Here is a 21,104-nt window from a genome sequence, read left to right as displayed (position 1 = left end):
ATATGACGGTGTCATAACTCTTCAACTTAAAGTCCAACCTACTGCCAATAGTAATACAGTACTCCGTAGTATTATTACCCACCAGCTATGCTAGCTGTTGGTGGTGGCTCTCTCCTCACAGCGCGTGGTCAGATAGATAGATGGATAGATGATTTGATAATCTGACGTTGTACTTGATAGCCCAACATTCTTGATTGTAATCGCTCCCCTGAGGCTTTATCAAAGTGTCATTTTGAGTTTTATTTATTTTTATTTTTTACCTTTAGGGTTTTTGAAATTGGTTCTCGCGATGGAAGGGAAACTGATCCCTCTGCAATTTATTTTGCTTCTGATCGCTTGCCTGAGCCTTCATCTTTGCTCTTCAAATACGGTAAAAAAAAAAAAAAAAAAAAAAAAAAATGAATATTTGACTTCTTCTTCTGCTTGAAATTGAAGTGATTCCATTCCATGTGTAGTTAGTGTTTTCCTTTAATTTTTTTTTTACATGATTTCACGATCAACACTCAGTCATTTGTTTTAGGTCTATAATGGTCCGCTGGGTGTGCGCTTGCTTGCTTCTTCTGAGAAAGATAACCGTACTGGAGGTGGAGGTGGAGGTACGCACGCATTTTACCTATTTACCACTAAGTGCTTCTCTGAATTCAGTTTATTTAGCTCGCTCTGTCTGGTGTCCAGGAAAAGTAGATTTTGAAAACATGGGCTACCTTCTTCTCTACTCTAAATCATTTGAATTTGATATATCTTTTTCTCAAATTTCCCCCTTTTGGGAATTGGGATGTTCCGTTGCAGGAAATAGCGTTTAACTATACAAATACACATCTGGTCCTTAATTTAGTTCAGTAATCTGGAATGAAACTGATATGTATTTTGAAGGTGTCTAGGAAGTAACCTGTTGGTAATTTTAGAGGAACTCATGGTTGATCACTAGTCTGATCCTTTGGGCAAAACCAATTCCCAGGGTGTGATGGGACATTGTTTGGCACAGTGGTAAAAGTTCAAATTGATAAGCGAGAGGAAGCAGGTTTCGTTTCAATTTGAGACAAATTAATACCATAGGGTTGATTTGTCTCCGATGTTCCCCTTCCTAAACCTCATATATGCAGGACTAGCATAGGGTAGAAACTGATTTGCATTATCATTTTATACTAAAAACTGTGAATGCTACTCAACACAAATTATCATTTTACTAAATCTTTATGCAATTCATCGGTAGTGAATGTATTTGCTTAGAATGAAGATAGACTTCTTCTTCTTCCTCTCTTTCTCGGTAAAATATGAAGATACTGTGTTTCTTTTCATTTTTTAAGCAACATAGAGCATCCATCACCCCCTTTGGTGGTAGGAATTTGGATATCCACAAATACCCCCAAACCCCGGGGTTTGGGGAAGCCAGAATGGACGTTTGACACCCTTAAGAGTTGAACACAAGACCTCTAGGCCTTATACGGCTACCACATGGGGGTTAAATATGAAGATACACCTGTCATGCTTTAACCAAATTCTTCTTTTGACCAATAGCTAATGTGCCACTGCCATGTGCCCACCTTTTAGAGCGTTCAAGGGAAGATGTAGTTTTCCCTTTCAATATTACAACTTGCTTTTACCACCCAATAACTGATTTGTAGTGTAATTGAGCTTAGTGCAAAATCATGTAGACAATCCTTAATAAGTTATGATCTTCTTCTCATCTTCTACTTACCTAGATTTTTTTTTTTTTTTTTGTTGTACTTAATAGAGAATTTTTGTGTTAACTTTGTTGCTGAACTTGAATATTCACATAGTAAAACCATGTTTTTTGTCTTCTTTCTGGTTGTTGGTTTTCACAGAGCCTCTTTTCCTTTAGGTGGTTGCAATTTGTAGAATGCTTTACATCTTGTAAACTTGTAATCTTTTGGATATGTGGTGTGGAAATACCTTGTTTCGAATGACTTTCCTAAATTTAGTGAAACTCTATTAGACTAGGAAGCATTGGTTAGTAATTTAGTATCCATATAAAGAGGTTGGAGAATGGTGTAATCCAGCCACCATCCCTTTTCAGAAATCTTTTAGTATTAGGAAATGGACATGTAGAGGTTTGAAGGAAAGACTATCATAATAGGTGGTGTCCTTCTTCTCAATAGCTGTAGCATTTGTTTTATCCATTGTGGCTGCAGTTTGAGTTCTATGTCAAGGGTGTGCAGATGTTCCCATAAATGTACAATCTCTAGATGTCACACCGTTACTATCAAGAAGAAACAATTATTATTTTTAATTAAAAATTTGGTTACCATGCTTTACTATTGAAAGCGAGTTTTCCATGGGTTCAGGTGGTTTCCCTAGAATTTAGTTTTGAACTATTTTTGTGCTTCTTTGATGCTGCCTTACCAAGATGATACGATTAAATCGTCTTCACAACAATATTGTAATGAAATAGAGAACAAAAGCAAGAGAAAATGATATATTGCAAATAATTGCAAAGCAAACTTTATTTGCTGTAAAAACAAAAAAATCTCAAAAACTAAAACTGAAGACCCTAGCAATTACAAGGGTTTATATGGAGTTTCTTCCTCCCCAATCCTAGCCTTATATTAGCTAACCATCAAATATAAAATAAAACCAAAACAGGAAAGTTGCCAAAAATTCAGAAAACTAGAAAAGTAAGGAAAATTTTAAAATATGAAAAGTTTCTAAAAGACACAAATTTCACTGCAGAAAATTAGGTTCTGTGACTGCATCAGTCCCCCCAGGTTGGAAAGAACTTGTCCTCGAGTTTTTGCTATGGATCATATGTAAGTATAAATAGGATTCTGATTGTTGGTCCTGGGCTGCCACCTCTCATGGGCGCTTTGAGGTTAGATCCTTTTTTAGATGCCTCACGGATGATCATAAAGCTCGCTTCCCTTGGAAGGCTGTTTGGCGCTCTAAGGCTCCTCTCAAGGTGGGTTTTTTTGCTTGGACCTCTGTTTTGGGACGGATTTTAACCCAGGATAATTTGAGAAGGAGAAATCAGGTGGTGATCAATCGCTGCTATATGTGTCTTCGGGATGAGGAATCTGTGGATCACCTTCTCCTCCATTGCAACATGGTTAGAGACTGCTGGAATTTGATGTTTGGCTTGTTTGGGATTCTTTGGGTTATGCCTGGATCCGTTAGAGGGTTGATTGAGGCTTGGAGAGGTTGCCATGTGGGGGCTCACATTGTGGACGCTTGGAGGGCTACGCCTCTTTGTGTGTGGTGGTGTATTTGGCTCGAGAGGAATAGAAGATATTTTGATGGGAAAGAGTTGTCGATTTCTACTCTTAAATTCTCTATTATTTCCACTCTTTTTTGTTGGGTTTATGGGAGAGATCATAGAACTTTAGATGAAATTATCGATTTTTTGGCTTCATTGAAGGCCTAAAGGTCCTTTGTGGCCTTGTGTATATTTTCAGGGTTTCGCTCCCCTTTTGAGCGCTTTTATAAAATTATTCTTACTTATCAAAAAAAAAAAAGTTAAGTATAAATAGGATTCTATACCATTGGGAACTTCTTAATTTTTCACGAACTCTTTCCATGATGATACCCGAAAATCCATGCTCTAAAATATCATGCTTGGTACCCGATTTACCTCACCAATGGTTACTATTAGATGTACAGAAGGAATTTTAGACAAGAAGCCCAGCCGAGTATTCAAGGTGTGTGGTACACCAAACATATCTTGTACAACAGCATGACCAACAATATATTGACCAAAAGTATCATATAAAAGAACATATATGCCAGAATATGCCAACCGTGCAATTTGACTATTAGCTGCCTTTGGTATCACATGATTCAGCAGACCAGAACCAACTTCTGATGGAACAGTTCCTCTTTCCCCATGTGTCATCAATTTGGAAATATCATTGACCATACCATCAACTAATCCATATGGCTCACTTTTATTAGCAAATTTCTGGTCATCATCCTCTTCTTTTGTTGTATTGAATTTCTCAACTTTATCATCTTCATGTTTCAGATTCAGTAGTGACTTTTGCATAACCAAAAAATCATCTACATCACCACATATGATATCATCCTCTTCCTCCGGGTAATCATCATATTTTGGCCTGACCTGGGGTCGCATCATCTTCCTCAATCTAAAATTATTTTTCTTCACCACCAAGATATCCTACAAATTTGCCCCTATAGGCATGTTGGCTGAAGAATCAGTCCATCCGACTCATCCCAAACTAGATAATAGGAATCGGGGGTTTAGAACCCCTATTCCACTATTTTCTGTGCAAGATTCTACATCCCTTCGGATTGTATGCTGAGTTATCCCAGCGTCCTAGATTTGCTCAATTTCAGCTTGCTTGTTATGACCAATACCATCCAATTTCCAGTAGCTATCCCTAAGCGTCCATCGAGAGCGAAGTAGAGACCTTAGTTTCCGTACTTCCGTCGCCTATGTAGCCGGTCCCCTCGATCCGAGGCCGGTCTGGATGTTGCTCTACTGCAAAAAGGATTGAAAAAGTCCTCTTCATAAGAATCAGTAACCTGGAAATTGATATTTGTCAGCCAACAACAATCGGTTCGCTCATTGAGTGATCTATGGCGACGCAAAAAATACGATTTTTTCGCAATAGTTGGTGTATGACACATCATCATCCACCAAAACATTGTCATCAACTAGTGGGTTGACAACATGTTGACCCAATAGTTGAGTCAACAACTCAACTTGTCTCCGTAAAAACTCTCATTCGTGTTGCTTGGGTAAAGGTTTAGTCAGATCCTGCATCCTATAATTTCCTCCTCTCGGTTGTTGTCGTGGAGGCATGATTGAGCAGTCGGAAAGCCAAAACCAAAGCGCTGATACCAAACTGATGCCGCTTTACCAAGAGGATATGATTAAATCGTCTTCACAGCAATATTGAAACAAAATAAAGAACAAAAGCAAGAGAAAAGGATAAATTGCAAAGAATTGCAAAGCAAACTTTATTTGTTTTAAAAAAAATAATTGCAAAAACTAAAACTGGAATATAAAATAATTACCAAATATAAAATAAAACCAAAACAGGAAAGTTGCCTAAGCAAGTGGTTATGGAGATTCGGCAGTGAAAGACATAGGTTATGGACAGGGGCGGAGCCAATTAAGGCCCAGAGGGGGCACATGCCCCCCGCCCTTGCTCCAACCTACTATATATAGGTATATATTTTTTTTATATTCATATATTTATATGGTAATTTTAAATAGTGCCCCCCCTAAAATTTTCAAATTCCTCTAATTTTCTTTTGAAAAAAAAAAAAATGTTACATATATCCCCCTTTTCAAGTACACCATATATTTTTCCTTTTCTAATTTTTCTTTCCTTTTTCAAAAATTTTCTTTTTTAACTTATGTATAATTATGAATTGTTTTATTTTTTCCACTTCTTTCTTTTTATTGATGACATTTGTGATTGTATTTTATTAAAATATTATTAATCAATATTTTGATTCTTATATTTGTAAGTATATTTTTTTTACAATACTTATTTAGCATATTATTTCACAACCATTTTTTTTTTTTTGTTTTTTTAATTTTAAGTTTTTTTTTTATTCAATAAGTGCATTGTGCCTCCTCTGAAATAAAATTCTAGCTCTGCCCCTGGTTATGGAGGAAGGTTGTTTCACGTCGTTTTGGGGAGGAGAGAAGGGGATGGTCAGCTAGGCCGGTCAGATTTGCTGTCGGCGTGGGGGTGTGGAAATCCATTGGGAAGGGTTAGGATGAGTTCTCTAAGCATATTAGATTCAGAGTTCGGGAAGGATGGGACGTCCGGTTTTGGGAGGATTCTTGGTGCGAAGGTCATCCATTGTCTTTTTTGTTCCCAAGGTTGTTCAAGATTGCTGTTGATAGATATGCTTTGGTTGCTGACTGCTATCGTCTTGATAGCTGTAGGTTGTCTTGGGATGTGTTGTTCCGGCGATCTTTCCAGGATTGGGAGTTGGATGACGTCACTGGCTTGCTAGACTTTTTGTATAGACAGAAGGTGGATGGCACTGGTTCGGATTCTTTGACTTGGGTGCCTTTTTCGCAGGGGACTTTTCAGGTCCGGTCCTTCTTTTTCTGCCTCTCCAGGTTACACGGTACCACTTTCCCGTGGAAAACGGTTTGGCATTCGAAGGCTCCTCTTAGGGTGGCCTTTTTTGTTTGGATTGCAGCTTGGGGTAGTATCTTGACTCTGGACAATTTGAGGAAGAGAAGACAATTCATTGTCAACCGGTGTTGTTTGTGTACGAATGATGGAGAGTCTGTGAATTACCTTCTCTTGCATTGTCCCGTGGCTCATGACTGCTGGAGGCTTATTTTGGGTCTTTTTGGTGTCCAGTGGGTTATGCCCCATCAAGGGACTTGATTGACATTTGGAGGGCCAAAGGGTGGGGGCTCATGTTCGCGATTTTTGGAGGGTGACCCCCCTCTGTGTTTGGTGGAGCCTTTGGAAAGAGCGGAATAGAAGATCTTTTGATGGGGAGGAAATCGCCATTGGGGCGTTAAAGTTTTCTATTATTTGATCTCTTTTTAGTTGGGGTATGGGGAGAGATTGTATATCTTTAGATGAGATCGTGGACTTTTTGGGGTCTTTGGGTCCTTGAGACTTCCCCTTTCCCTTTTTTCGGTTTTTGTACAGCTCTTGGGACGCGTTCCCCTTTTGAACGATTTCTAATACATTTTTACTTATAAAAAAAAAAAAAAAAAAAAGGTGCCAAAAATTCAGAAAACTACAAAAATAAGGAAATTTTCAAAATATGAAAAGTTTCTAAAAGACACAAATTTCACTGCAGAAAATTAGGTTCTATGACTGCATCATTCTTTATATTGAAATTTGTATAAAGCCTTTCTGATGTTCTTGCTAAAAATAAATTGCAGAGAACTTGTACGGAATCTGCCAATGCGAACATTCCTTTGTTGTTTCCAACCTGGTTCCTTATTCTTTGAACAAGATAAAATGATTTGAGTCTTCAAAATGTCCAGGGTTTTTGGTCTCTACCAAAGGAGATGAAATTGTGATGCTCCAACTATAATTTGATGCATCAAAATCGTTTAGCTGTGGTGAATGAACTCAATGGAACTGTTTTTTGCATTAGAATCTAAACAGTAGGTCAAGACACAATATGATGTAGAGTATGATCAGCTGTGGTTGATTTGCTTATAATAGTGAATTCTTTGGTCAATTGATGTTTTACATGACATGCAACTTCTTGTCCACCTATGTCATGAACAAGTCCACTTTTAAAGTGGCGAAGGCATGACTTTCCCTGATTGATCTTAGCTTTTTCCCCAACTCACTCAAGTTTGTCTAATAATTAATATAGTAATCCCATAAACCAATGTTCTGATTCACAATTTTTGGGAAAGCCTCGTTCTATAATCAAGTTACATAGATATTAAATAGCAGATTAACCTCTGAAGTGGTTGGCACATAAAATTTATATGTCATTTCTTTTACCTATGATGAGCATGGCTTTGAAGTTTTTCCTCATTCACAAGTCATATCTATGTTTTATTTGATGAGAGGTATTCAGTTTAGGATTTTTCATATACCCCCCCCGGGCGCCCCGCGGGGGGGGGGGGGGGGGGGGGGGGGGGGGGTGGTGGTTTAAGGCTAAGCGGAGTGGAAACTGACTGTAAGAATGAGCAAGGAGTATGTTTTTCTGCTAAAACCGCAAGTAAATTGTTCCCGGTGGTTCAATTATTTGGTTCAATTTCTGGATGATGATTCGGTTAGAAGGAGAGAAGATGATCTTCGTTCGTGTTTGGTGGGTGAATCCGATAAGGAGGTGGGTGATAGGGCTCAGATCGCTAGGGTTCTCAAGGAGGGGCGACGGGATTGGGGAAGGGCCACTCTTTGAGTGGATGCTTGGAATTTCAGAGTGGGCTGCTTCGGAGTGCTGAAGGAGAAGGGGTTGAAAAGAGTCACGCTGTACGGACTCCCTCTCCACCTTTGGAATCATTCTCTGTTTGTGACAGTTGGGGATCTCTGTGGTGGCTTTATTTGGGTGGAAGCCGATGAATCCCTTGATGTGGAGAAGGTTCGCATCACAGTTTCGGCTGGCCGTGTTTGCCCTCCGTTTGTCTTCATCCATGATGATAAGTTCTGCTATAAAGTGGCTATTTGGGAGGAGAAGCATCCTGTGCTTGTCTCGACGACGGACAGTTTGGAAGGTGGAGATGGATCGCACCTGTTAAAGGAGGCTGATTGGTTGAGATGGGAGGCGTTAGGGAAGAGGGGATGAACGAGTTCCAGAAATGGAAGGAGTGGCGAGATTTGCTTTGGGATAGGAATACGGAATGCTTCAGAAGGATTTTCTCTTTGAAAAGGAGAGATGGTGTTTCATCCTCATCGGAGTTGTGTCGTCTTGCAGGCAATAGGACATTCCCAAGGTTCGGTGAGTTCAGAGGCCATGGCGTTTTGTCGGCCGTCCAGTTTGCTGATCGGAGAAGTTACCAACTTGGATTTCACGTGCCTGCAACGCGTAGGGGGAAGGGCTGGACCTAGGACACGTGGTTGGCGTCCAAGGTTCGGCCGTTGGAAGTGGGATACAGCTGTATCCACTTCTTTTTAAAAAAAATGGGTTGTCAAGGCTAAGCACGCTTCTTGTGCTGATGCGCTTGTGGGTGGGCCGGTGTTAGGGCCTAATTCTTCTTGTGTTGCTGACCCTGTTTCGATTGGGCCTTGTGTTGGGCCTGGGATTTTTACCTGCCGCGACTCGGGTCATTATGGACCGAGCTGTTTTGAGATAGCCCAGAGGCCCGATAAGGGTTGTTCCTTGGGTATTTCTTCAGCCTGCAAAGCGGTAAGTTGCGTGGATCGGATTACGGTTCGGCGGGTGGGCTGGATGTTGCTCCTGTTTGCTATGGGTTGCAAGTTAAGAACCGGTTCTACGCTCATTCTTCTTTAGTGGTTTGCCCGGATCAACAGCCCTCTGCGTCTCTTTCTGGGGGCATCAGACATGGTAGAAGAGCTGCTCTCCCTGTTTAGGGGCACCGGTTGAGGTCCAAAAAGAAGGTTGTTCTCCCAATTTTGCGTAAGAAATGGTCTCGTAAAGAAAAGCAGAAATGGGTGATGTCTAAGCAACAGGATTCATCTCCGGGTAAGTCTTTCTCTCGGTCTGGTTTGGCCCCTTTGCTTTCTTCTTCGTTCTCTTCCCCTTCTGTTGGGGTGTCAGGGTTGGAAAAGGGAGGGTTGTCCTCCTTCTCTAAAAGGCTTTCTTCGGATTTAGAGGAGGTTTCAATGGTGAAAGAGGATGTCTGGCATGGGGATGGACAGGGCTGCAAGTTATCTCGGTTGCCTGATTTGACCCGTGAGGGAGTCACGGTTTGTGTTGGGCGGGATTTACAATTCTTTTTTAACAATGCCTCTTTTGCCCCTTTGATCAATGACTTGCGGGCTCACTTAGCTTCGAGGAATTTTCAGAGTGAGTCTAGGGGCTGTTTGTCGAATGAGGAGTTCGGGACTCCGTTGGCTGGCAGCTCCCCTTCCACTTCTGTCCATGAGGATTGGGAGGGTGATGCTTGTTTTCGGTGGCTGGGGAGTTGGGTTTGGTGTAGTGGGATGGTTTGGAGCAGGAGGCTGTTTTGTGTGCTCCTTTGGCTTTTGTTCGACCGAAAGGGAATGTGTGGAGGGTCCTTTTTTTGAGGGAAGAGAAGGTGTGGATGAGGAGTGGTTTAGAGAGAGGTGGAGAGGTGGGTTCTCTTTTGGCGGTGTCTTTTGAGGGCAAGATGGAGGAGGTGATGAGTATGTTTCATGATGTCCTTGTTTCATAACAGAAGGAAAGTATGGGTTGCAAGGGTGGGGTTCAGAATGGGATGGATGAGCGTGATGTAAGATGCCACACTGAGTTGGTGACTTATGAAAGAAGGAATAGGGCCCCAGGGTGAGGGATGGTGGGAGGAGGGGAGGGACGGATTTAACTACTGTTTCCCTATGAAGCTAAAGATTTTGTCTTGGAATGTCCGGGGCCTTAATGACCCGGTGCGAAGGAAAGTGAAAAAGTCTGTGATTCGAAAAGGGGGAGGTCATGTGGTGTGTCTTCAGGAATCTAAGATTGCTTCGATGACGGATCGGATTGTGAGAAGCCTTTGGGGTGGTAGATTTGTGGAGTGGTGCGTTTTGGATGCTTCTGGCACTTCGGGTGGTATCCTTGTTAAGTGGGACAACAGATGGGTGTTGTTGGTGGACTCTCGGCTTGGGAGGTCCTCTGTTTCTTGTGTGTTCTCGCTCATTGAGAATGGTTTGCATTGGGTCTTCACAGGAGTTTACGGGCCTTCGGAGGATTCGTTGCTTACTCTTCTTTGGGAGGAGCTGGGGGATGTCTGAAGATGATGGTTGTTACCTTGGTGTATTGGTGGTGACTTTAATGTTGTTCGTTCTCCTTTTGAGAGATCGACGGGGGGTCGGTGGAAGACTGACATGGAGGCCTTTTCGGAGTTTATTGATGCTTCTGGGCTGGTTGATCTTCCTTTGGAGGGAGGTCCTTTTCGTGGTCTAGTGGTCGTTCTCCTCCTACCCTGTCTCGGCTTGATAGATTCCTTGTGTTAGGTGACTGGGAGGAGACGTTCTCTGATGCTACTCAGGCTACTTTGGCTCGCCCTATTTCTGACCATGTCCTGTTGACGCTGGACTGTGGTGGGTTGTGTAAATGTAGATCTCCCAGGTTCGAGAATATGTGGCTTCGTGCTGAAGGTTTTCGGGATCGGGTCCGAGGCTGGTGGGATGGGTTTGGAGTGGTTGGCACCCCTAGTTATATGCTTGCAGGGAGATTACGTCTTCTCAAGGAAAGCATTAAGAGAGATTACGTCTTCTCAAGGAAAGCATTAAGATTTGGAATAAAGAGGTGTCCGGGAATCTTGTTTGGAGGAAGAATCAGGTCTTTTCTGAGATTGCTGATATTGACAGGATGGAGGGTCAAGGGGTTTTGGGGGACGATTTGAAGGAAAGGAGGGCGAAGTGTCAGGCGGAGTTTGCTGAGATTGCTATCATGGAGGAGATTTCGTGGAGACAAAAATCTCGAGCCTTTTGGCTTAAGGAGGGCGACAGAAACACGAAGTTTTTCTATAGATTGGCCAATGCCCATCAAAGAGGCAATCATATTGGGAGGATTCGGGTGCATGAGTTGACTCTGGTTAAGGAGGAGGATGTGTGCAAAGGTATTGCTGAGTACTATGCGGAGTTGTTCACAGAGGTTGCTACGTGGAGACCTCTGCTTGAGGGGCTTCATTTCGACACCATTTCTTGTGAGGAGTGTGCGGGCTTGGAAGAGCCTTTTTCTGAAGAGGAAGTCTTGTCTGCTTTAAAGAGTTGTAACGGGGATAACGCCCCAGGTCTTAAGGGGTTTACCATGTGTTTCCTTTTGGAGTGGTGGGAGGTGGTTAAAGGGGAAGTGATGGGCACTTTTCAAGCTTTCCATGCCCAAGGGTCTTTTTGAGAAGAGCTTGAATGCCACCTTTGTTGCTCTCATCCCCAAGAGAGGGGGGGGGGGGGGGGGGCTTTGGATGTTCGGGATTTTTGCCCTATCAGTTTAGTAGGGTGCATTTACAAGTTGATTGCCAAAGTCCTTGCTCTTCGTTTGAGGAAAGTGATGGATGGTGTGATTTTTGATTCTCAGAATGCCTTTGTGGGAGGCCATCAAATTCTTGACTCAGTTCTTATTGCTAGTGAGTGTGTGGACTCCAGATTGAGTAATGGGGTTCCAGGTGTTCTGTGTAAGCTGGATATTGAGAAGGCGTATAACCATGTGAGTTGGAGTTTCCTTCTCTACCTAATGGAGAGGATGGGGTTTGGAGTGAGATGGAGGAAATGGATTCATTTTTGTATCTCCAGTGCTCGGTTCTTAATTCTTGTGAATGGAGCTCCGACCCGTTTTTTCTCCAGTTCGAGGGGGCTTTAGGCAGGGTGACCCACTTTCCCCATTCTTGTTCCTCTTTGTGATGGAGGCTCTTAGTAGGTTGATGAGGAGGGCTGTTGAGTTGGGCTTTTTGAGAGGGTTTCGGGTGGGTAGAGATGCTGGTAGCCAGTTAGAGATCTCTCACTTGATGTTTGCTAATGATACGCTCGTGTTGTGTGATGCAGAAGAGTCCCAACTCAGGTATTTGAGATGTGTCTTTATCTGGTTCCAAGTTGTTTTTGGCCTAAAGGTGAATGTTGGCAAGAGTGTTTTGGTGCCAGTTGGGAAGGTTCCTGAGATCGGCTTGTTTACTAGTATTCTTGGTTGTCACACTGGCTCTTTTCCTATCTCTTATTTAGGATTGTCTCTGGGAGCTCCTTCGAGGTGTGTCGGAGTTTGGGATCCAGTTGTGGATAGATTTGAGAGGAGGCTTGCGGGTTGGAAGAAGCAGTATCTTTCCAAGGGGGGGTGGGTCACTCTGATTAAGAGTACCCTCTCTTGCCTTCCTACTTATTTTATTTCGCTTTTCCAGATTCCCGTCTCTGTGGCTGAGAGAATTGAGCTCTTGCAGCATAATTTTCTGTGGGGGGGCAAAAGGGAGGAGTTTAAGTTTCATTTGGTTTGGTGGGAGCATGTTTGCAGGCCTATTCGTAATGGTGGGTTGGGGCTTCGTAGATTGGTGCCTTTCAATAAAGCTCTCCTTGGAAAATGGTTGTGGAGGTTTGGAGTGGAAAGGCATTGGCTTTGGAGGAGGGTTGTTGCTAGTAGGTTTGGGGAGAGCAAAGGAGGGTGGTGCTCTCTTGAGGTGCGTGGTCCGAGGGGTATGTGGGTCTGGAAGTGCATTCGGAAGGGTTGGTTTGATTTCTCCTTGAATGTCCGTTTTAGATTCAGGGATGGCGGGAGGATCAGTTTTTGGGAGGATGTTTGGTGTGGAGATATTTCTCTTGCTCTAGCTTGTCCACGGCTGTTTAGGATTGCTTCGAATAGGCAGGCCATTGTAGTTGACTGTTATCATCTTGATAGCGGGAGACTGGTGTGGGATGTTCGGTTCAGGCGTCTCTTTCAGGATTGGGAGGTTGAGGATGCCATTCATCCTGTTGGAGTTGTTGTATCGGCAGGGAGTCACGGTTGGTGAGTCTGATGGTTGGATTTGGGCACCCAGTGCTCAGGGTCGTTTTGATGTGCGGTCCTTCTTTAGGTATCTTTCTGTGGAGCCTGGAGGGCCCTTCCCGTGGAAGTTTGTTTGGCGTTCTAAGGCTCCTCTCAAAGTGGCCTTCTTTACTTGGACTTCTGTGTTGGGCAAAATTTTAACCCTGGATAATTTGAGAAGGAAAAATCAGGTGGTGGTCAATCGGTGCTACATGTGTCTTAGGGACGAGGAGACAGTGGACTATCTTCTTTTGCATTGCCCCATGGCTAAGGATTGTTGGGATTTGATGCTTGGCTTGTTTGGGTTCCAATGGGTCATGCCTCAGTCCGCCAGAGAGTTGGTCGAGGCTTGGAGATGGTGTTTTGTGGGGGGCCATGTTAGTGATGCTTGGAGGGCTACTCCTCTTTGTGTGTGGTGGTGTATTTGGCTTGAGAGGAATATGAGATTTTTTGAGGGGAAGGAGAGGCCTATTTTTTTTCTTAAGTTCTCTATTGTTCCCACTCTTTTTTGTTGGATCTCGGGTAGAGATTATAGATCTTTAGATGAAATAATTGATTTTTTGGCCTCTTTAAAAGCGTAATGGCTGTTTTGGCCTGTTTTTGTTCCCTTGGGATGCGCTCCCCCTTTTGAGCGCTTTTTATAAATTTCTTACTTATCAAAAAAAAAAAAAAATTTATTTGATAATCAGAGTCATCCTTTGATATTAATAAATGATCACTAGGAGTCAAGATCAATAGAATTTGATCACTCCTTTTTGTTCTGTTGTTAAGGCAGAGAATTGAATTGGGTGCATGTCATGTTAATCTGTCTTAGTGTGATCCCTGCTGTCTTGGCATATTAGAAGAGCGATGTGTAAAGCTGTCAAATTGCTTTACTAAATTAAAATATCTGAAACCAAAATCTATAGGCTTCCACAATCAGTAGGCACCGTAAAATTTATTATTTAATCATATCCTTTTTTTGCATCATCGACTCACATATTTAGGAAGATCATTGTATCGCCATTTTTTCCCCCTTTCTTTCTAGAATGCCATGCATAATCAACTGTTTGCTAGTTTTCTGTTCACGTGTTTATGTTAATACGAGGATTCTGTTCATAGTTCGTGTGGATTCTGCTCGGTATAGATGTTTAGTATGTTAAAATGTTTCATTTTCTTGGGGACAGCACCGTGCCCTTCTGGATGGGTCATTAGCCCAAGTAAGATGAAGTGCTTCAGATCCATAGCAAGCTCTCAATCGTGGGGGAAATCAGAGACCCACTGCAAAGTTTATAATGGACACTTAGCAGCACTGACATCATTTCAAGAACTAAGCTTTGTTCAAAAGCTGTGTGGTGAAACTGCTAGTGAATGCTGGGTTGGAGGGAAGGGTGTCAACTCTACAATTGGCTTTGGTTGGAAATGGTCTGACAATACATCAAATTGGAACGAATCTATCATTCCTGAGGCATTCTCCAGTTGTCCCAATTCGTCATGCCACATCGACAATTCAATTGATTTGTGTACATTGGTGAGTAAAGGAACCACACTGCTCCGGGCTGAGAGATGCAACATCCCTCATGACTTCATGTGCATGCTCGAAATAGGTATGTTGCTGATCTACATTCTTATATTTAACTTTCATAACTTCTTCCTGTTTTTGTTTTCATTCTGTGTTAAATAGATGAAATATAATTGTTCTTGTTGATGTTGCGCTTCGTGGTTCTTGTAAATAGGTGGTTGCTAGATGTGTTTTCTTCAATTATTTGAGAAGACGTGTCTTTTCATGGTTTCTTTCAGATAACAAATGTTACCATATGCGCTGTCACAAGGAATATCTTATTATTCTTGCTGTTGTCAGTGGACTGATTCTCTGCACCACATTAGCTGTTGTGATTTGGCTCCTTGTGTATAGGCGGAGCAAGAGGCGCAGAAAATCTCGTAAACTATCTAATCCTGCAGCATCTGCATTAGTTCCCCCATCATGGAAGGTCTTCACCAGTGAGGAACTGAGGTCGATTACGAAGAATTTCAGTGAAGGAAACCGTCTTCTTGGGGATGCCAAAACAGGTAGCACATATAGTGGGCTGCTCCCTGATGGATCAAGGGTGGCAGTTAAAAGGTTGAAGAGGTCTAGTTTTCAGAGGAAAAAGGAATTCCATTCTGAGATTGGAAGGGTTGCAAGACTTCACCATCCTAATTTGGTGGCCGTGAAAGGATGCTGCTATAATCATGGTGATCGATACATTGTTTATGAATTTATAGCAAATGGGCCCTTGGATAGATGGCTGCACCACATCCCCAGGGGAGGTAGGAGTTTGGATTGGGCCATGAGAATGAAAGTTGCCACAACTCTTGCTCAAGGAATAGCGTACGTAGAAATATCCTTGAACTTTACTTTTATTCATTAAGGGCAATATGTCTGAAATTGCAATTATTTTTTGTCATGTAGTGATTTATGTCATTATTTTTGAAGCTATGTTTTCTTTGATTTTTTTTTTGAATTTGTCTTTCTACCATGGTGCCATATTATTGTTATTTTCATCTTTATTTTGAAAGAGGAACTTATGACGTTGTTATGACTCGTACTGTATTCCACTTGATTCTTTCTACTTGCCGTAGTTCTTTGAGACCTTTTTTAGCTTCTTAGTTGTAATCCACCTTACTCTGGGAAAGAGTCTTCCTGGGACCTTATTGGACATGTGAAGTTACAAAATTGCAGTGAACATTATATATGCCTCTAAAATCATCTCCTTCTTGGCTTGCATGTAGTTAAATTGACTAGGAGGTCCATTCTCTGTGAATAATGAATAATATGGTTTTAAAATTGCCATGATTAAATAGGCAAAAACATCATCTCTGAATAACATGCTTTAAGGAAACTTATCTAGAATATGAGCAGTCCATTCACTCGTAATAAAGTTATTAACGTAAATTCATAAATATATTCTCTCACATCCTTGCCCATCTTTGTATATTCATAAATTCAAAGTTCCCTTGTACATTCCTTGGGTTTTAAAATTACCACCTGTAATGTCATTTCACCAAAATGTTATCTTCTTAACGTGTACAACGAAGAAGCAGGTCATGTACAATGGGAGTTTCTGGAAAACTTTGAATGAAATGAGTGTGCTTATGATTAAATTTAGGAAAGATTCCAGTTACCTCCCCTGAGGTTTGGAGATTAGGCAGAAACCACCACAAATTTCAAAGAAGCCTGCCAGGAAGCTTTAGCGAGCAAATCTCTGGAAAAAATTATGTTCGGAGTTCTCTGGTTCTTGGCAGCCATGGAAGATGCTGTTCTTTGTTGATTGGAGACAAAACATGGAGTTCAACTGCTAGTGGAGGCATAGGGAGCAAAGATGCCCCCTGCTTCGGCACCTATCTGGTCTTGTCTTTTGGCCACTTCTCTGTTGGTTAGATCTAGGTTTTGAGACTAAGTAGCTTTTTTTTGATGCCAAACTTGCAAGTAGCCATTTTCCTCTTTATTATTTCTCCAGAGCATTGGTTGTTGCAGCAGCCCCATAAAGTGCCACCTGAAAACCAACTTCCTTTGTGACTGCAACTTCTTAGAGAACGTAATGTCCATTGCTTGGGAGAGGAGCTCTTCATCTGCGCTAATTAATATTGGAAATAGTGAGAATGGTAATGGGTTTGGTTTAGGAGAGTGGAGAGAAAGAAGCTGGCTTTTTCCAGAGTGGAGGCAAGAGAGAAATTGGGTTGGTTTTAACAATGGAATATTGAGCAGTTATCTATGTAATTATGGCTAACTGCTATGACTACGACAAGAACAAGGGAACATTGCATGCTGATAAGTGGCTCCAGCATTTTTTAGTCCAAATCGGAGTTCTCCCTATCTACTGAATTTAAAACATACTTGATTAGCAATATGGATGAGCTTGTGCACTCTACCAAGCTGGAGTACGGTAGAGGCAGAGGCGATTTCCGGTGGAGCAATGAGATGTGTAGAGATCGGAAAGAACTCAGCCGCAGGAACAGGGAACAAATCCCTCAAAAATGGAATGAGTTCGCAATTTTTACCACAAGAAAGCCACCCCCTCATCACTTATCGCTATTTATTCTTGGATTCGCGCGCGCCGGGGGGGTGGGGGGATTCACAAAATATTTTCTGGCATTCCTTCCTATTGATGAAGAGGTGACCTCGGGCAAATTGGGAATTCAGCAATGAATTATTGATGGTTGGGTTGGACAGCAGTGATGGTGATGTTTTGGAGATGGATGAATGATGGTGGTTGTGACTTGATTAGTGTAGGTATCTTGGAATGATAGAAAAGTAGAGGGTGGGAGATAGGGGATTAGAGGATGAATATGTGGTGGTAATGGCTGGTGAAGGTGGTCAGAGTTTCAATTAGGTTAGAGAGAAGATTACTAAAAATTATAATGGAAGGTTTGTTGTTTTTTTTCCATTGCATAATTACCATCCTGTCTAGCTAAAAATTATAGAAATGTTTTTTTTATTTTATTTTTTTTTTGTCAATTCATGATTACCATTATGCCGGTCTAGCATGAACACAAGCTAATAATATTTGACGATAGGACGATGTTGCCTATTTCTTAAACTCTGGTGACTAGCAACTCAATTCCCAAACCTTAGGGAGCTAAGAGGAACTTATCCTGAAATTTGAATTTATCTCAAGTCTTAGGGAGGTCAGGTCTGTGATAGCCTGGTAGGGCATGAAATGGTTCAGGTTTGGCTCGATATCTAATCCAATCTAAAACCCATTTTATTTGAACTTAGATCTTAATTTCAATCCGAATTGAAATGGATTGGATACGGTTCTTTAGAAAATCATTCAGATCGAAGTGGATTCAAGTATATTAAAAATATCCATTCAAATGCTTAATATTATCAGCATAATATTTAGGTCTGGTGCCTTTATGTTATCAGTGTATGATATTTAGGTCTGGTGCCTTTGTGTTTTACTTTTTTATATAATTTCTTTTTAAGTCATTGCTAGTTTCTTAATGGTTGATTAAAAGAGCAACTCAGGCTACCATTTGAATTTTGGATCTGACCCAATCAAAATCGAATGTTGTATAGTGATAGCATAGGTAAGACATGGATTTTATCCATAAGATTCATCTCGGATGCAGAGTTGCATTGGGACTATAACATAAAGTATGATCCGGACTCGAATTTCATGGATGGACTATTTCATTACCTTATGACATTGTGGCAACACTAGTGAGTTTTCCATAAACGTAGAATTGCACCAAGGATCGGTGCTAAGCGCCACCTATTTTCAATAATTTTTGATGAAATAACAAAAGAATTCCAAAACGAGATTCCATGGTGCATGATGTTTGCCGATGACATTGTGGTCTTGGAAACCTCTAAAGAGAACTTAACAATAAAACTATAAATATGGAGAAATGCTCTAGAATTGAAAGGATTGAGAATTATTCAAAGTAAAACCGAGTATATGGAATGTAAATTTAATAAAGATTCACATTGATAACATAATGATGACACTCCAAAACCAAAAGATTACTCAAAGCAACTACTTCTTTTTTCTTTTCTTTTTTTAATTTTTTTTTAATTTTTAAATTTTATTTTATTTTATCTAGGATCAATAATACAAAATAGAGAGATCGATAGTGATATAACTAGCAGAATTGGAGCGGGTTGGACAAATTGGAGACAAGCTAATGGGATATTATGTCATAAAAGAATGACACATAGGCTAAAATATTGGACCATTATTAGACCAACTATGTTTTATGGAGTGGAGTTTTGGGCCCTAAAAGAGAAACAAGAATAGAGCGCATTCATGTAGCGGAAATGAGAATATTAAGATGGATGAGTGGAATTACTAGAAGAGATAGGGTCATTAATGACAGTGTAAGAGATAGGTGTGGCACCCATTAGTGAAAATTAGAGTAAGTATACTTAAATGGTTTGGACACTTGCATCGGAGACCTAGTGACGCGCTGGTCACAACGAGAAAGACTAGTTGTAATAGAAGGTAAGAAACGGAGATGGCGATAAAAAATAACATGGGATGAGGTTATTAAAAATGACTTTAAAAAGTAAATGTTGTAGGTGAAATGACATGTAATACAAAATATTGGGGAGAGAGTATTTATGTGGCCGACCTCATTCATATGGGATTAAGGCAAGGATGATTACGACAACGATGACTATTTCATACCTTATCATATGTGAATATGATAGATGATTAAGCGATTTATACTTATTTTATTTTGTGGCTATTTGTTGACTCCTAACCTTATATATATATATATATATATATATATATATATATATATATATGATTTTCCATTTATTTCATATATCAAAACAGATTCCTGCATGACAAGGTGAAGCCGCAGGTTGTGCATCGTGATATCCGTGCCAGTAATGTACTGCTTGATGAAGAGTTTGGTGCACATTTAATGGGGGTTGGTTTGTCAAAGTTTGTGCCATGGGAAGTGATGCACGAGAGGACAGTGATCGCTGGTGGCACATATGGTTACCTTGCTCCAGAGTTTGTGTATAGAAATGAGCTCACGACAAAGAGTGATGTTTACAGCTTTGGAGTGCTGCTGCTTGAAATTGTTAGTGGGCGTAGGCCCGCGCAAGCTGTTGATTCAGTGGGTTGGCAAAGTATATTTGAATGGGCCACACCTCTGGTGCAGTCTCACCGCTATCCCGAGCTCTTGGATCCTCTCATATCTTCTTCTTCACCTCAAATCCCCGAAGCTGGAGTCATTCAAAAGGTAGTGGATCTTGTATATTCTTGCACCCAACATGTCCCATCTATGCGCCCCAGAATGTCACATGTTGTCCATCAGCTGCAACAGTTGGTCTAGCCTCCTATTGTGAAGTAAGTTCAGTAAATCATATGAGCTCTAGGGCTTTCTATTGCTAGACGAAAAATGCTGTATGGGGATTTTTTCTACCCAGGTAATTCAGGTCTGTCTTGATGTTGTAAAATCATGAGAAACAGTTCTCGTGCTAACATAGTTACATTGCTGGTATAGTTGTAGAAGACGGGCTTGTTGGTGACTGGAATGGGACGCTTCTCTAAAGCACTTTCATTGCTAATGTAGTAGTTGTTTGCTTATAGAATATTTTTTGTAATCTTTTTTTCTTTTTTCGACGAAACAATCACATGAGTGTATGCAGTTAGCAGGCTTGTTTCAATTTCTGTTGGTGGGACATGCTTCTTCACCAGCCACATTCATTTTCCATTCCAAGTTCTCGAGTGGTGAACCTTATTGTCAGCTGGGGAACTGTGGAAACTGCAGAAAATATGGTATGAGGCAAAAGAAGCTCAGGCAAAAATTAATCTCACTTGTGTAGGTTGAATTTTGCATAGACCAGAGATGTTGAAATGGCTTTGATATATATAGTGGCTGGTGGACCAGAGATGTTCAATTGCGATCTCGCTGGGTAGGATCGTAATGTGTTGTGTTTTAACTGCTTCTAGTATATAAAATGGTATTGCTGGTACTGACAATTTTTGTATGTTAACCTAGCTGTTGAGAGCGGGTATGCAGTGAACCTCCTTGAGTTGAGTTGGTTTTTCTGTCCAGTGATTCCCACACTTAAATTTTGACGAACAAAAATTGTCCACAAAAGAAAAACATTACAACAATGATGGAATATCACATTTGTGATGAAAAGTTAACGTGTAATTTGAAGCTTTAGATGACATCACATTCTTAAAATCGTCTGGGGAGGACTTTTATGTTGTCTCCACAGTTTGTCTTTCTATTCTTGTTATATTATCTCTGCTTTGCAATTAGTTGGCATGAATCTTCAGTTCTTAATATTTTGTAATTAATTGTCTTTGTGCCCTTTAATGCATGACGAAAGCATTAGATGCCTTTGGTAACCGGCTTATGTATCATGGACAGATATTACACAGTGAAATAACATTGCATCGTATTGAAATCTCGTTCCTTCTACAAAGGTTTGGCTTGCTTGGCTACAATGTTTTAGCGGACAAGTGATCTACCCATAAAATCATCATCGTCATCAGTTGAAGTTGCTAATACATCTATTGTAGATGAATCTAGACCATGCATTCTTGTGGTTCTCTAGATGTACTACAAATCAACATCTACGAGCTATTGTAAGATCA

At 41.0% G+C, this 21,104-nt stretch overlaps 1 protein-coding gene across 1 annotated transcript; it reads left to right on the top strand.

Moving 5' to 3' along the window:
* The first annotated feature begins 67 nt into the window (after window positions 1-67).
* On the top strand, window positions 68-20,535 carry LOC132268729 (C-type lectin receptor-like tyrosine-protein kinase At1g52310). Its single transcript, XM_059769531.1, has 5 exons — window positions 68-370; window positions 521-596; window positions 14,181-14,600; window positions 14,794-15,364; window positions 19,320-20,535. The coding sequence occupies exons 1-5, from the start codon at window positions 290-292 to the stop codon at window positions 19,825-19,827; spliced, it is 1,656 nt and encodes a 551-aa protein (XP_059625514.1). The 5' UTR covers window positions 68-289; the 3' UTR covers window positions 19,828-20,535.
* Window positions 20,536-21,104: the final 569 nt, after the last annotated feature.

The sequence above is a fragment of the Cornus florida genome, unplaced genomic scaffold (assembly GCF_030987335.1).
Source record: "Cornus florida cultivar Cherokee Brave unplaced genomic scaffold, ASM3098733v1 CherokeeBrave_3.0.0_Hap2_Chr01, whole genome shotgun sequence".
Classification (NCBI taxonomy): domain Eukaryota; kingdom Viridiplantae; phylum Streptophyta; class Magnoliopsida; order Cornales; family Cornaceae; genus Cornus; species Cornus florida.
The sequence above is the reverse complement of the archived record's forward strand: the minus strand, read 5'-3'. Positions and strand labels throughout refer to the sequence as shown.